The 16,200-nt window shown below is 42.2% G+C and overlaps 1 protein-coding gene across 3 annotated transcripts in view; it reads right to left on the bottom strand.

The window, feature by feature from the left end:
• Positions 1-447: 447 nt before the first annotated feature.
• Positions 448-16,200, bottom strand: part of LNX2 (ligand of numb-protein X 2) — a 241,317-nt gene continuing 225,564 nt past the window's right edge. For all 3 annotated transcript variants that reach the window (XM_073613387.1, XM_073613386.1, XM_073613388.1), the window contains 2 exons: positions 5,457-5,615; positions 448-2,445 (listed from right to left, as the gene is read on the bottom strand). In XM_073613387.1, the coding sequence (XP_073469488.1) occupies positions 2,310-2,445; positions 5,457-5,615 (295 nt within the window). In that variant the 3' untranslated portion in view covers positions 448-2,309. The remainder of the gene's footprint in view (positions 2,446-5,456; positions 5,616-16,200) is intronic.

Genomic DNA, 16,200 nt, shown 5'->3' with positions numbered 1-16,200 from the left:
GTTCTTTATGACACATGTATGTATATGACCACCATACACTTCTAACTATAGTATACCTATCTATTGTTCTTGTAGTTTAAATGAACCAATGATGCCGATCTATGCCCTGATGAAGCAACTTGTCGTTTGCGAAACATGTTGGCTGACAGGCATGAATAGAATTTGAACATATTACTGGATGGTCTTATTTTGATGTCTATTTGTATTGACAATTCTCTTGTATATTCTAATGTGTTTTTCTTTTTTCTATTAAAATAAAAATCAATTTTTTAACATTTGCTTGGTTAGTACCTACTGTGAATAGACGCCAATTCTCCCTATAAAAATCCCATATTTCTTGTTATAAGAAAAAATTCCTTGTTGTATTTGGTTTATATTCAGAGATTGGGAGAATCGTCTTAATTCCTGTGTATGTCCACCACCCTTTACCACTTGGCTTTGTTATAGGTATTGTCAGTGTTTCCATATCATGTTTATACTGTTCAAATATGTGTTAGTTTTCAATAGGAGTTCTGTAATTTCTCAGGTTGTCAGTAAAAAATGTGCTCCGCCAGTACATTTTCTATGTTTTGTCAGTAAAAAATGCTGCAGGAGGTGGGCAACCCTGGCCACCATGCACCCTACTTCAGACAAAATATTTTCCTCAAAAATATTATGAGTATAGAGGAACATGTGATGCATCTCTCTAACTTGCCACAATGCAGTGCTTGATATCTGAGCGGCCTGCTTGGTGTCACATTGATCGAGGAGAGGCTGCCTTGCAGCGTGCATAGCCAACCATCAGTTTATTGTCAGTCCAGAAATTATGCAGAGGCTGCAAACTGGATCAGGGCCACAGACAAAAGACAAATTATAATACTAGAAGATAGTGTCTGTTATACACTTGGAGGACTAGTAATTGTTTGGAAGGAACACAGTTCAGTTAAATGGAAATGATTAAATAACAACAGACCCATCCCTTGCAAGCTGTAGGCACTGTTCTCACATGTTCCATACAATACTGGAGCCAAATAGCACATTTGCTATTTGATGTTGTTGGCTTGTGCCCTGGTGATTCAGTTAGCCTTTCATATTGAATGATTCTTTAACCCCAGCATAACTTAAAAAATGCCTGATATCAATAAATAACAGATTTGAGCACGCCAACAGTTTTCCAATTTTATGGAAGCTACAATTCTCGGTCTTACCTGAAGTTTAAGTGTGGTAAAACCATAAAAATACAGTACTTCCATGGGCTCTCTAAAGAAGGGATGTGGGTTACTAAACATCAGGGCATTACATCTAATCTGGCAGTTTCATTAACGTTGCTGCTTCTTGAGAAGTGCTAGTGGCCTCTTTACTCCATGAACACTAATCCCTACTGTGCTAAACTCCATCTTTAATGGCAACTACACGTTGGATTCCTTTTCACATGATACCTTGCAGTAGCTGTAATACAACTTCTGGCAGTAGTGTGTAGGGAAGCTCAAATTCCTTTCTTGTTTTATATATAACACTAATTCATCAAACTGTCTTCATGTTTACCTTTGTAAAAATTTCACAATCACAAGCACATTATCTTAGAAATATTGCAATAAAAATATCAAAATTTGTGTATGCTAACAAAAACATTCATTATCAGGAAGATGAACCTTGCAACGAATCCCCGTTTAACGTTCTTACAGGCTACGTTGTGTATTAAATTACCCTTTGACAAACGAAGAAGGGAAAAAAGAAACATCTATTATTGCACAGTATAAAATCCATTCCGTGAAAGAGTTGGCTTTGGCCCCCTGTTTTTAAGTAAAAGGGAACACGAGCAGATGATTGATATTATTTTAAAGAACATATGTTACTGGCAATGTTCCTGTGAGGTAAACCAATACCAGCCTTATAGCAGCACAATATTCTGACTGCAGTGGGAATCCTTTTTTCACACTGACAAAGAGGATGGTACAATACTAAAGCTGGTCATACTGCAGACGTGGCGACATGGCCATTCAGCGCCTTGTCATCTTGGCACACACACGCGCTTTATTCTATGGCTTTACACAATCTTCACAGCAAAACTTTATGCTGACAGCGTTGCACAAGGTACGAACTACAGACTCATCACAGGGTATTTTCAATGGCTGGAAGAGAAGCAAGGGAAGGTCACAGCTAGACCAGCGCAGGTAATGGGTGAGTTTGGGACACTCCAGTGATAGTTTCGCCTCTTGACCACAGACTCACTTGTCGGCCACCTTGGTTGCTGAAGATAGGTGACCCAACTGTTCGCCAGTTCTGGAGCACAGGAGATATTTGAAGGCAATGCTCTTGTGTAGAGCGATTTACACAAGACTTCCAGGCCAAGAGATCACACTAAGGGTGACTTTGCTTCTTTGTTCCTTCAGCATTGGGACAAGAGCAGAATGGCTCATTCCCACCGTAGATAAACCATTCACAGCAACAATCATATCTCCACATCTGTAAGCAGAAAGTTCAACTCTTATTATACATACAAAGGAGCCAGTCAATAGTTTACCTGTGTTTAAAAGAAAGCCAACCACACAGCTCTGAGGTGTTAATGAAAACCTGGACCTTCTGTAAAGCTGCTTCTTCAGCTGTCTGTAGCTTCAGTGTATTCTGAGTCACTGACACAGAATAAGTATGCAGCAAGTAAGAACTCCTGATCTACAGTACATTCTAGTTCTGGATCAGTGCCTGTTATTAAAACCACTGACAGCCAGGTAACTAATATTTTTAGAACAAAGGCTACAATGGCTACCCAAGCATGTCTCTCACTACAGATTTCTTTTAAAAGAAAAGTATGGGAATCCCTTTTTTTTTTAATCACACTTACCTAGCAGGATGCAGCATTAGTCTGATGCTGCATCTTTCCCCCCACTGGCTCTGACACTGAGAAGCAAGGGATCTAAACACCGCCGATCGCTCGGTTCTCACAGCTCTCTGCTCTGTCCTCAGCGTTCACTGGAGCTCTGAGTTGTGGAGGAGGAGGGAGCGGGCGGCTTATGCTCTCAGCGGCTCACTGAGATGCTGAGCTGGGTGCCGGTCCAGGCATGTGGGCGGATCCCGACTTCATTGTTGCGATCTTGCCAGAGCCTGGACTGGCTCTGTGATGTCAGCAGACAGCCGACTTCAGTCCAAAATAATCTGCACTCCTGTGATCCACAGGAGAAGTACAGCCAAACAAGCTTTGGATGTACTTCTCCTTTAAGCTCTTACCCTACTGCAATATTTATATTAATGCTCCTCCTCCTGATGCCCTTGAAAGCTGCCAGGTGACACTTAGTGGGGGCCAAAGTTGTCAGACAGATTTAACAGCTAACATACACACTAAGGATGCCAGAAAAAAATTGTTTCAGAGGCCACAGGCATCCGCAGGCATTAGATGGCAGTGAGCCTCTGTTTAATACTGTAATGCCGCGTACACATGAGCGGAATGTCCGTCAGAAAAAGTCCGATGGGAGCTTTTCATTGTATTTTCCGACCATGTGTATGCCCCATCAGACTTTTTCCGTTGAAAATTCTGACGGACTTAGATAGTGAACATGTTCAAAATTTTTCCGACGGAACTAATTACTATCGGGAAACCCGCTCATCTGTATGCTGTTCCGACGTACCAAAAACAACGCATGCTCAGAAGCAAGTACAAGACGGAAGCTATTGGCTACTGGTTATTGAACCTCCTTTTTCTAGTCCCGTCGTACGTGTTGTACGTCACCTCATTCTGGACGGTCAGACTTTGGTGTGACCGTGTGTATGCAAGACCGCTTGAGTGGAATTCCGTCCGAAAAACCTTTAGAGTTTATTCCGATGGCAAAACCGTTCGTGTGTACAGGGCATAACTGTCTGATACAAGCAGAGTTTTTTGGCATGTCCTGAATACGCACTTACATCATACCCAGCATACTGACAGGGAGCTTGGATCGCACGCTGTGGACCGCCCGCTCCCTGGACACTGTTAATTTTGACCATAGCTATAGCGTTTTCTCCCCTGGTGGGAAGTATTGCTTTTATCAGTTTTACAAATAAAAGTTTTTAAACTACTGCACTATGGGAGCCCTGTCTCTTACCTTAAGAGGATGTGACTACTGAAAGCCGGTGAATCATCTCCTGGATACGGTCGTGCTGAACATAGGATCGGTGGGGACGTCCCATCTGGGATAGGAGCTCATCCACCTTTAATACTACACGCTTTCTACCCCTGTAGGGGTGCCAGGAGCTGGTGAGTGGGGACCCTTAAGGGGCATCACAGAAGTCACTGGATGCTTTTGGAGCACAAGAGTCACCTAGATGCTTATGAACATTTATTTTTTGCATGAATAATTTTTTGCTATGAACACTATGCCATTTTTTGGAGTCTCACTTCTATTCATTCTTTTGATCATTCTCTGAATCATTTTTTGTCCCATATATTTTATATTTATATATTTTTTGTACACTTTCCTATTTCTGAGCTTCACCTTCACAACTGAGGAATCCCTTATCTGAATTGGATGTTTATTATTATTAATATATTTTTTGTGTTATATATATATATTTCTTTGGATGTCACTTTCTATTGGTAGCTGGGAATTCCTGTGGGGGAGACCCCTGTTTTCTGCTGATGGTGCATTCCTTTAGACTGCACCATTGAAGCATTTGACTGAATTTTTTGCATATATTCGTAGATGCTGTATTAATATATACTACATATACAGTGTTACACGGTACAACATACATTGTTTATATTTAGTTTTATTTAGGTGGTGTTGCACATCCACACTTGGGTGAAGTATACATATTTTTGCTATTATTTGCAGCGATATTGTATACACATATATAATGATACACAGTACAACACCCATTCTTTAGTTAGGTGGTTGAAGCACATCTACACTTGGGTGCATTATACATATTCATGTTCATGTAGGGATTCTGTTCCCATCATTATAGGAAGCGCCACTCTCCCCTTACCTTTCATTTGATGTCCTGAATTTCTGCTCTCCTTCCTGGAGCTTCACTCTGAAGCAAATGTGAAATGTTGGGATGTATTTTGTAAATGTTTTAAAATGCCATACGGTGAACTAAATACTATTCCCATGAAGCTTTGATCGCATTTATTGACATGTTGCAGTGGATGCTAATTTTTATCCCATTACAGAGTGCATGAGGGGCAAACTTAGTAAAGTATTTGCACTGACAGATGCAAGAAATGATTGTCCACATATATGTCTCAAATAGTGACAGAATGTACCAAAGAGACAGCAAGCCATAATTGTAACTAAGTTTCTATAAAGTAGAAGAACGTTGAAAGATTTACATCTATATAAACAATATTTTTAGGAGGTGACTAAAAGTTAGATGACTGAGAATAAAGAAGAATTCAGCTAAACAGTATTTGCATCTACAATAGCTACATATAGTTTTGGGAAATCTTCAATTGTTTCAGCAAAACAAATGTTTATTAAGTTCTAATGATGTCTATTACTCACTTCAGTCGCCCATCATAATATGCTGGCGTCCCGAGCACGATGGTCTTAATAAAGAAAGGCTGGTTTGTGTGATTCTCCTCATAACCGCCAACTATGCTGAAGCCCCAGCTCCCCATATTGCTCCTCCGCAGCACCACGTCATGGCAGCGATGGAGACAGCTAAAAAGGAGACATAATTAGGCAGTTATAATCATCAGTGACATTTCACTAAATGTTCAGTACTTATCATCAGTAGCTCATATTTATGCACAGGTAACATTTTAGGTATCATGTACTTCAAAACCAATGATGTGACCGTTTTGGTAAATAGCTACAGTCAGGTTGGCAAAGGTTAAAAAATGAAGATAATTTTGAAGAAGACCCGTAAAAAAGCTGCAAAATGTTAACATCTAAATTTTAATATAATGAACTAAAACACTGCTGCACATATTTTATAATTCAGCTGCATATAGCAGCCTGTAATCCTTAAAGTGCTCCTGTCAGGCTAAGGAAAGATCCTATAGGAAGGTTCTTTCAGTAGAAGAGCTCTTATGCTCAGCTCTCTGGTTGCATGTGCCTCTACCTTCTTTCCATTCTAGAACTACAGTCTCCATCAGACTCCTCATCATTTGGCACTTCTGGGAATGTCGAATGCCTGTGTCCCCCATAAAAAGCTGCGATTCTATTTAATGATTACTACATCACTGCTGTGTCCTGTAGTGACGTAGGGGTTGGTGGATGGAACCACAGCTCATGGTGGGGGACACTGGCATCCGACATTCACAGAACTAATAAATGCTGAAAAGCCTGAGGAAGACGGTAGGGAGGTGAGCATAAGAGCTCTTCTATTTCAAAGATCTGCCTTTGGGATGTTACTTGGATTGGACAGGCCTGGTTTCCTACATAGAAAACATTATTATTATTATACACAATTTATATAGCGCCAACAGTTTACGCACGCTTTACAATGTAGAGGGGGAACAGCACAATTACAGTACAGTTCAATATAGAAGGGCCCTGCTCATAGAGCGTACATTCTAAAAGGAGGGGGTGGTGGTACAAAAGGTAATAGATGCAGGGAATGATTTGATGGTGGTGGCTCGGGGACAGTTGTTAGGTGAGTGTGGGATAGGCTTCCCTGAATAAGTGAGTTTTCAGGGATCTCCTAAAGGTGGACAGGTTAGGGGCTGATCGGATATACCGGGGCAGGGAGTTCCAGAGGATGGAAGAGGCTCTGGAGAAGTCCAGAAGGCGAGTATGAGAGGAGGCAACAAGGGAGCTAGAGAGCAGGAGGTCCTGGGAGGAGCGGAGGGGACGATTTGGGCAAAATCTGCAGATGAGGTTGGTGATGTAGCTGGGGGCGATGTTGTGGATGGCCCTGTATGTTGTGGTTAGCATTTTGAATTTTATACGGTGGGGTAGGGGAGGCCAGTGAAGGGATTGGCAGAGAGGGGCAGCAGTCACGGATCAGTTAGTGAGATGTATTAGTCTAGAAGCAGCATTCATAATAGACTGAAGGGGGATAGCCTGCGTAAGGGTAGGCCATTAAGGAGAGAGTTGCAGTAGTGAAGGCGGGAAATAATCAAGGAGTGAATAAGTTGCTTTGTGGTGTCATTAGTCAGAAAGGGTCGAATTCTGGAGATGTTGCGGAGTTTAAGGCAGCAGGATTTAGCCAGTGATTGGATGTGGGGGCTGAAGGAGAGGTCAGAGTCAAGGATTACACCCAGCACCCTGGCATGTGTGGAGGGACCAATGGTTGTGCTGTTGATCTAAATGGTAAAGTCATGGGGGGGTGGTTGGATGACCGGGAATGAAGAAATATAAAAGTTCAATTTTAGAAAGATTGTGTTTGAGACAGTGGTGTGACTTCCATACTGATATGTCATTCAGCAAGTTTGAGATCCGTGAGGAGACCCAGGGGGTGAGTTGAGGAGTGGAACGATAGATCTGGGTGTCATCAGTGTAGAGGTGGTATTGGAAGCCATGGGAGGTTATCAACTGGCCCAGGGAATAGGTATAGAGCGAGAATAGGAGGGGCCCAAAGACGGAGCCTTGGGGTACCCCAACAGAGAGAGGAAGAGGAGCGGAGAAGATGGAGTTGTGACACTGAAAGTGCGCTGAGATAGCAGGAGAACCAGGATAAAGCAGAATCACAGAGGCCAAGGGAGCAAAGTTTGCTGAGGAGGAGCAGGTGGTCAACTGTGTCGAAGGCAGCAGAGAGGTCTAAGAGTATGAGTATGGAGTAATGGCCATTGGTTTTAGCAGTTAGTAGTTCATTGGTGTGTTTTAGTAGGGCAGTTTCAGTGGAATGTTGTGGACGGAAGCCGGACTGTAGGGGGTCGAGAAGGTTGTTGTCCATGAGGTAGCGACTCAATTGGTACATACCAAGAATTTCTTGCACATAAAATTGCTCGACGTATATTGTGATGCCTTTGATAAGGGTGGGCTCCCTGAGTCTCTTAGAGAAGGGCTCATTGTCCTGATCCCTAAACCGCACAAAGATCATAAATTATGTGAATCCTATCGCGCGATAGCGTTAATTAATGTAGACGCCAAACTATTGGCTAAACTTCTTGCCAGAAGAGTAAAAAAGGTGATCACGTCTATTATTAATCCACGCCGATTATTTATGGTCTTGCAGTCTGAGGGGCCTTGCCCTGACACTAGAATTATGGGATTATTGGATACAAATAAAGCATTCAATTCTATTGAATGGCCTTATTTACAGGCAGTACTTGTGCGGCTGGGGTTCGGACCCAATTTTGTCTCATGAGTAAAATTGTTAAATTCTCATCCTGTGGATCGGTTACGAGTAAATAATATTATTACTGATGCTTTTGAAATAGGCCGGGGCACTTGGCAGGGGTGTCCGCTATCGTCCCTGATGTTTGCCCTAGCTATAGAACCATTGGCCGCTGTATTAAGCGCAGATAAAGATGTCAAGAGGTGTTGGATAAATACATTGGAAGAAAAGACCTCTCTGTACGCTGACGATATGCTATTGTATCTGGCGGATGGGGATGGGTCTTTGAGCACAGCATTAGATCTAATATCACACTTTGGTGATTATTCTGGATTCAAGGTTAATTGAAATAAGTCGACTGTTTTCCCCCTTTGATCCCTTGTTCACTCCCAGGTTGCCTCCGAATATCCCCTTACAGGTGGTTCCTAAATTTAGGTATCTAGGAATTGAAATTCAATTGCCACTAAATAAATATATCTCCAACAATCTCTCCCCGTTAATAGTACGTCTGCGAAATAATCTCCAGAGTTGGTCTAAGCTACCTCTTAATCTCCTAGGCCAAATCAACATATTTAAAATGATATATCTTTCCAGATTTCTATATATTTTCTGGCAGCCCCCGATCTATATTCCCCAAAAAATATTCACAGAAATAAATAAGTTAATCTCATAATTTCTCTGGGGCTCTAAGCCAACTAGGATCTCATTGGAGACATTGCACTTACCCATCCAGACGGGTGATTTGGCCTTACCGAATATCCAGTGTTACTATTTGGCATTTCAGCTAACACATATCCATTGGTGGTTCTTTCCAAATCTAGAGATCACCTCGGTTACTACTCAGGCTGCCATGATGCACTCCTACGAGGCATTGATTCATGTCTTATATAGGAATGGCCCATACCCATTGGTTGGGGCGGATCTTATCAAACTTTCCTATAAAATTTTTCATATCTGTAACAATAAAATGAGAGGTGTCCCGCTGGATAAGTCACCCAATGCTCCTTTGTGGCATAATCCCCACTAAGCCACGCTGTGCGTTCGTCCGTATTATGGGGACGTGAAACACACGTTCCCTCTGGTGATTCTTGACATGCGTTCCATTTCACTTGGAGCGCACGTCGGGTCATGACGTAATGACGTACGTCGGAGCGTGTGATCTGGATATGGTACGCACGTCATTTTGTGTTGCGCAGGAGAGTAGACGCGCAATTTGTTGGGACGGGAGACGACCAATCTTTCCCTTAACCTTCTATTTTTTATTTACTTGGGGTTTTTGGCTTTCCAATATGTATAACATCAAACCTTAGTCTACATAGAAATACATATGGGGAGCTATAAAAAATATGGTTCTGATTGCTGGAACGCATTGGGGAACATAATAGAGAGGCTTGGTACGCATGCGGGTCTGCCATTTTGGACGAACCCGGAAGTGCAAAGTGCATGGCTAAACAATGTACGAGCTGGATTCTCATCATAGGGGTCACAGGGTCTTCATTAGGGAGCATGGCTGCAGTGGATGAGCACCCCAGACGAAGTCTAGTGAGAGGAAACGCGTCGGGAGTACTTCACTGCCGCCACTATTTTTACTTAAAGCGCTTTTTTTACTGCTTAAATGTAAGTGTTTACTATTTTTTAATACATTTTTTCCTGCTTACGGAATTACACTATGTGGCCCTTTTTCTTATTCACGGGCTAACTTTCCTGGAAACATAACCACCCTCATGGAGAAAACCTTCTACCATTAAAGCCTGGATGACTCCAGATTTCCATCATTGAGGATCTTCAAGGCTCCTCTTCCATTGCCGGTGGCAATATAAGCTCATCTGACTCATAGAACGTATGTTCTTTTGGGTCCATAGTTTCTGGTAAGCCTGCAATTCACTCTGGTGCTGGTATTATCACAAATTGCCTTTTATCTACCTCATTGGCCACTTACAAGGTGAACAGGATTGCCCTATTTGATTATGGACTGCAAATGATCACTACACAGAAGTGAATTTGGAGACCATTAGAGACTTTATGATTTTACTATATAAAAAATTTTTTTTTCACTGTATTGGTCATATATATAATTTTCACGGTTTGTTGAGGCTATTTAATTGAACATAATAGCGCTACACTTTGATGCACTTGCATAATCCCCACTTACCTGAATTATACAAAATTCCAGACGGTACGTGTTGGGCCAAGTAGGGAATTAAATATGCTCATCTATTATTCTCTGATCAATCTTTCAAAACATTTAGAGATCTCTATGGGCATTGTTTACTGGATAAACAATGTCCATCTGCAGCCTCACTGTGTCCATTTGCAGCCTCACTGTGCACATCGGCAGCCGTACCTTTGATTACTAAAACAGCGGGTGTCTTCCGCTGTGTTATGCAGTCTGGTAGGCGGCCCTCCATTGTAACAAAGCCCCACCTCCTCGTCCGTGATAGACAGAACACTGATACAGTTTCCCAGTATTGTATCAGTGTTCCTCTATCACAGACGAGGAGGCGGGGCTTCGTTACAAAGGACAGCCGCCGAACAGACTACGGGAGACACCCACTGTTTTAGTAATCAAAGGTATGGCTGCAGATGGGCACAGTGAGGCTGCACCCCCACTCGAGACCCTCACTCGAGTATAAGCTGAGGGGGGGTTTCAGCCTAAAAAAAAAAACTCGGCTTATACTCGAGTATATACAGTACATTGTATATCCCTGTATGTTGTGGTCATTCAGGTGCTTAGCTAATAGTTTTTTGAAACGATCAATGCCCCCTGCTGAAACCACCGCCTGTGGAAGGGAATTCCACATCCTTGCCGCTCTTACAGTAAAGAGCCCACTACGCAGTTTAAGGTTAAACCTCTTTTCTTCTAATTTTAATGAGTGGCCACGTGTCTTATTAAACTCCCTTCTGCGAAAAAGTTTTATCCCTATTGTGGGGTCACCTGTATGGTATTTGTAAATTGAAATCATATCCCCTCTCAAGCGTCTCTTCTCTAGAGAGAATAAGTTCAGTGCTCGCAACCTTTCTTCATAACTAATATCCTCCAGACCCTTTATTAGCTTTGTTGCCCTTCTTTGTACATACAATTTGGCTTGACGGAGCTTTCGCTGTCCCCTGCTATGTTGGAGAAACTTATGTCTGAAGATGATCACTCAAAACGTATTTCCAGATATTTTTTTCTTCTGACCTCCTCCTCCTCTAGGATGGAGAATATTGCTAGTCAGTGGAGGGAAGACATTCCATTATTGACTGATGAATCATGGTCAGAGGTGGTAGACTCTATGCTGCCGTCTATGATATCGGCTAGGGACAAATTAATACAATTTAATTATCTGCATAGAACGTCTATATAGGATGGGCAGAGTAGACTCACCTGAATGTCACCGTTGCCATCACCCGGAGATTTTTTTTATATGATTTGGCTGTGTCCTGTGTTGGGCTGTGTTGGGAAATTCTGTAAGGCAATCCTCGGGTTCCTAGAGGACAGGTTGGCTCTCCCAAATGTATACTCCCCAGCTAGATGTCTCTTAGGTGACTTCGGAGAGGAGGAGATTTCAAACTCTAAAAAGATCCTTCTACGAATAGTATTTTTATATGCTAAAAAAGCCTTGGCACTTAAATGGAAGGATCCCCCCCCCCCTTCCATGCCATTCTGGGTGGAGCTGGTTAATAAAGTGTTACCACTGTTCAAACTTACATACGTCCAGGGGACGTGCCAAAAAATTTGGGCAGGATGGATCACTTCGGTATCTGGTGATATTGATATATAAAGACATGCTGTGATGTCATATATCCTTAATTGGAGATGGATGGAATGTGGACTTATGGGAGGAGGGCTGATATGGATTCTTCCTATCTGTTCTTGGTGTGGAAACAAATTTTATAGCTATTAACCCTGCTTTTGATTTCATTGGTTTTGTTTTGTTTGCAGTTCGTCTTTTTTTTCCCTCTTTTTATTATCCTTAGAATAATAGGCTTCACCAGTAATGTCTAGCTTTGATACGGAAATTCTCAGATTTATGTTTCTTCATATAATCCACATATACGAATGTACAACTTGTAAGATGTTTGGCTGTTTCATGTTTCTATGTCTAAAGGTCCTGGTACCTGTATCCTGATCCACGTTTTGTATTATATGGATGCTGTTACTATTGTTCTGTGTAATATCAATAAAATTTACCCTTTAAAAAAAAAATAGATCACTAGACTAGATCCCTCATAAAGAAAGGAAAAAAGTAATTTGTTGCATTTAATACATTATAATTAAATTGCTATGTATAAAAATATCTAAAAAAAAAATATCGAGCAGCAAAGTGGCTAGCACTTCTACCTAGCAGCACTAGGGTTGCCAGTTTGAATCCCAAACAGGACACTACCTGGCAGAGTATGCATGTTCACCTTGGCCCTGTGTGGGTTTCCTCCGGGTACTTCAGTTTCCTCCCACACTCCAAAGACAGGCTGGTAAGTTAATTGGATCCTGTCTAAAATGGCCCTAGTATACAGTGAGGGAAAAAGGTGTTTGATCCCCTGCTGATTTTGTACGTTTGCCCACTGACAAAGAAATTATGAGTCTATAATTTTAATGGTAGGTTTATTTTAACAGTGAGAAACAGAATAACAAAAATTTCCAAAAAAATTTTTTAAAAAGTTATAAATTGATTTGCATTTTAATGAGTGAAAAAAGTATTTGATCCCCTATCAATCAGCAAGGTTTTTGGCTCCCAGGTGTCTTCTATACAGGTAATGAGCTTTGATTAGGAGCACTCCCTTTATATCCCTAATCTCAGCTTGTTACCTGTATAAAAGACACTTGTCCACAGAAGCAATCAATCAGATTCCAATCTCTCCACCATGGCCAAGACCAAAGAGCTATCCAAGGATGTCAGGGACAAGATTGTAGACCTACACAAGGCTGGAATGTGCTACAAGACCCTCGCCAAGCAGCTTGGTGAAAGGGTGACAACAGTTGGTGCGATTATTCGCAAATAGAAGAAACACAAAATAACTATCAATCTCCCTCGGTCTGGGGCTCCATGCAAGATCTCACCTCATGGCGTTTCAATAATCATGAGAACGGTGAGGAATCAGCCCAGAACTACATGGGAGAATCTTCTCAATGATCTCAAGGCAGAAATCCCGCAGCACCCACAAGGTCCCCCTGCTCAAGAAAGCACATATACAGGCCCGTCTGAAGTTTGCTAATGAACATCTGAATGATTCAGAGGAGAACTGGGTGAAAGTGTTGTGGTCAGATGAGACCAAAATCAAGCTCTTTGGCATCAACTCAACTGGCTGTGTTTGGAAGAGGAGGAATGCTGCCTATGACCCCAAGAACACCATCCCCACCGTCAAACATGGAGATGGAAACATTATGCTTTGGGGGTGTTTTTCTGTTAAGGGGACAGGACAACTTCACTGCATCAAAGGGACAATGGACAGGGCCATGTACCATCAAATCTTGGGTAAGAACCTCCTTCCCTCAGCCAGAGCATTGAAAATGGGTCGAGGATGGGTATTCCAGCATGACAATGACCCAAAACACACAGCCAAGGCAACAAAGGAATGGCTCAAGAAGAAGCACATTAACCACTTAAGGACAGAGCCTTGTTTTGAGATTTGTTTACAAGTTAAAATTAGTTTTTTTGCTAGAAAATTACTTAGAACCCCCAAACATTATTATATATACATATTTTAAAACCCTAGAGAATAAAATGGCGGTCATTGCAATACTTTTTGTCACACCGTATTCGCGCAGCGGTCTTACAAGCGTACTTTTTTGGGAAAAAATACACTTTTTTTAAATGAAAAAATAAGAAAACAGTAAAGTTAGCCCAACGTTTTTTATATTGTGAAAGATAATGTTACGCAGAGTAAATTGATACCCACCGTGTCACGCTTCAAAATTGCGCCCGCTCATGAAATGGCGACAAACTTTTACCTTTGAAAATCTCCATAGGCGATGTTTAAAAATGTTTACAGGTTGCGTGTTTTGAGTTACAGAGGAGGTCTAGGGCTAGAATTATGGCTTTTGCTCTAACGATCGCGGTGGTAACTCACATGTGTGGTTTGAACACCATTTTCATATGCGGGCGCTGCTCACGTATGTGTTCGCTTCTGCATGTGAGCTCAGCAGGATGGGGCACGTTAAAAATGTTTTTTTTCTTATTTATTTTTATTTTTACACTGTTTAAAAAAAAAACTTGTGTCACTTTTATTCCTTTTACAAAGAATGTAAACATCCCTTGTAATAGAAAAAAAGCAGGACAGGACCTGGGTTCAAAAAGACCGCAGATCTCATATTTACACTAAAATGCAATAAAAAAAAATAATTAAAAAAATGTTCCTTTAAGAGCTATGGGCAGAAGTGACGTTTTGATGTCGCTTCCGCCCTGCAATGGTATGGAGCCGAGTGGGGGCCATCTTCCCTTCAGTCAGCTCCATAGTACAGACAAAGACGGCTCCGGTTAGCGGCGGAGGGCACCGTAGCGCGGCGGGAGGGGGCCCTCTCCCGCCACCGATAAAAGTGATCTTGTGGCGAATCCGCCGCAGAGACCACTTTTATCTGAAAACAGACCGCCTGCGGAATACCGGGGTTATGGCAGCTAGCTGCTGCCATAACAATGATAATCCTCTTCAAACAGCTGACATATAAGGACAGTGGGCGGTCGGCAAGTGGTTGGGGTCCTGGAGTGGCCTAGACCTTATCCCATAGAAAATATGTGGAGGAAGCTGGAGGTTTTAGTTACTAAAGGTCAGCCTCAAAACCTTAATGACTTTGAGAGGATCTGCAAAGAGGAGTGGGACAAGATCCCTCCTGAGATGTGTGCAAACCTGGTGGCCAACTACACGAAACGTCTGACCTCTGTGATTGCCAAGAAGGGTTTTGCCACCAAGTACTAAGTCATGTTTTGTGAAGGGTTCAAATACTAATATCACTCATTAAAATACAAATCAATTTATAACTTTTTTGAAATGTGTTTTTCTGGATTTTTTTGTTGTTATTGTGTTTCTCCCTAAAATAAGCCTACCATTAAAATTATAGACTGATCATTTCTTTGTCAGTGTGCAAACGTACAAAATCATCAGGTGATCAAATACTTTACTTTTTTCCCCTCACTGTATATATGAATGTGACTTAGGGATCTTGGGTTGTAAGCTCCCTGAGGGCGGGGACTGATGTAAATGTACAACATACATATACATACAGTATATATGCCTCCCTGGTGTCGTGTGACTCGTAATGCCCCGTATACACGATCGGACATTGATCGGACATTCCGACAACAAAATCCATGGATTTTTTCCGAAGGATGTTGGCTCAAACTTGTTTTGCGTACACACGGTCGCACATAGTTGTCGGAATTTCCGCTCGCCAAGAACGCGGTGACGTACACCACGTATGACGAGACTAGAAAAGGCCAGTTCAGAACCAAGCACGGCACCCTTTGGGCTCCTTTTGCTAATCTCGTGTTAGTAAAAGTTTGGTGAGAGACGATTCGCGCTTTCAGACTCGTGGTTTTCAGATCGTTTTCTGCTGTTCAGTTTGTGCTTGTGGGTTTGTATCTGCTCTTCAGTGCATGCAGCGAGTACCATTGACTTGTCATTGTGTTCTTGTTCGTTCGTTACTGTTTTTCAGGTCGCTCTTCACAGGCCTTGCTGTTCTTCAGTGCGTTCTGTTACTTCGTTCTGAGCAGCCGACCGTTTTCTAGCCATGTTGCGTATACGTATTCCTCGTAGAGTTCGTGCTGTGCGGGGGCTTGGTGTTGGGGTCCTGACCTTGACACAAGTCCAGTCGATGAACAGGGTGGGGAGGAGTTCATGGACCAAGAATTGGTTGCTTCAGCGTGACCAGTTCTGTCATATGCCTTTGCTCCGTGAGATCCGTGAGAATAATCCTGATGATTTCAGAAACTTTCCCCGGATGACGGACCCCGTATTTCACCGTTTGTTGGCTTTGCTGACCCCTTATATTAGCAGGCAGGATACCTGCATGAGGCAAGCCATCACTCCGGAGCAGAGGCTCGTCGC

Source organism: Aquarana catesbeiana, linkage group LG02 (genome assembly GCF_042186555.1).
Source record: "Aquarana catesbeiana isolate 2022-GZ linkage group LG02, ASM4218655v1, whole genome shotgun sequence".
NCBI classification, from domain to species: Eukaryota; Metazoa; Chordata; class Amphibia; order Anura; family Ranidae; genus Aquarana; species Aquarana catesbeiana.
This window is presented reverse-complemented; position numbering and strand designations above follow the sequence as displayed.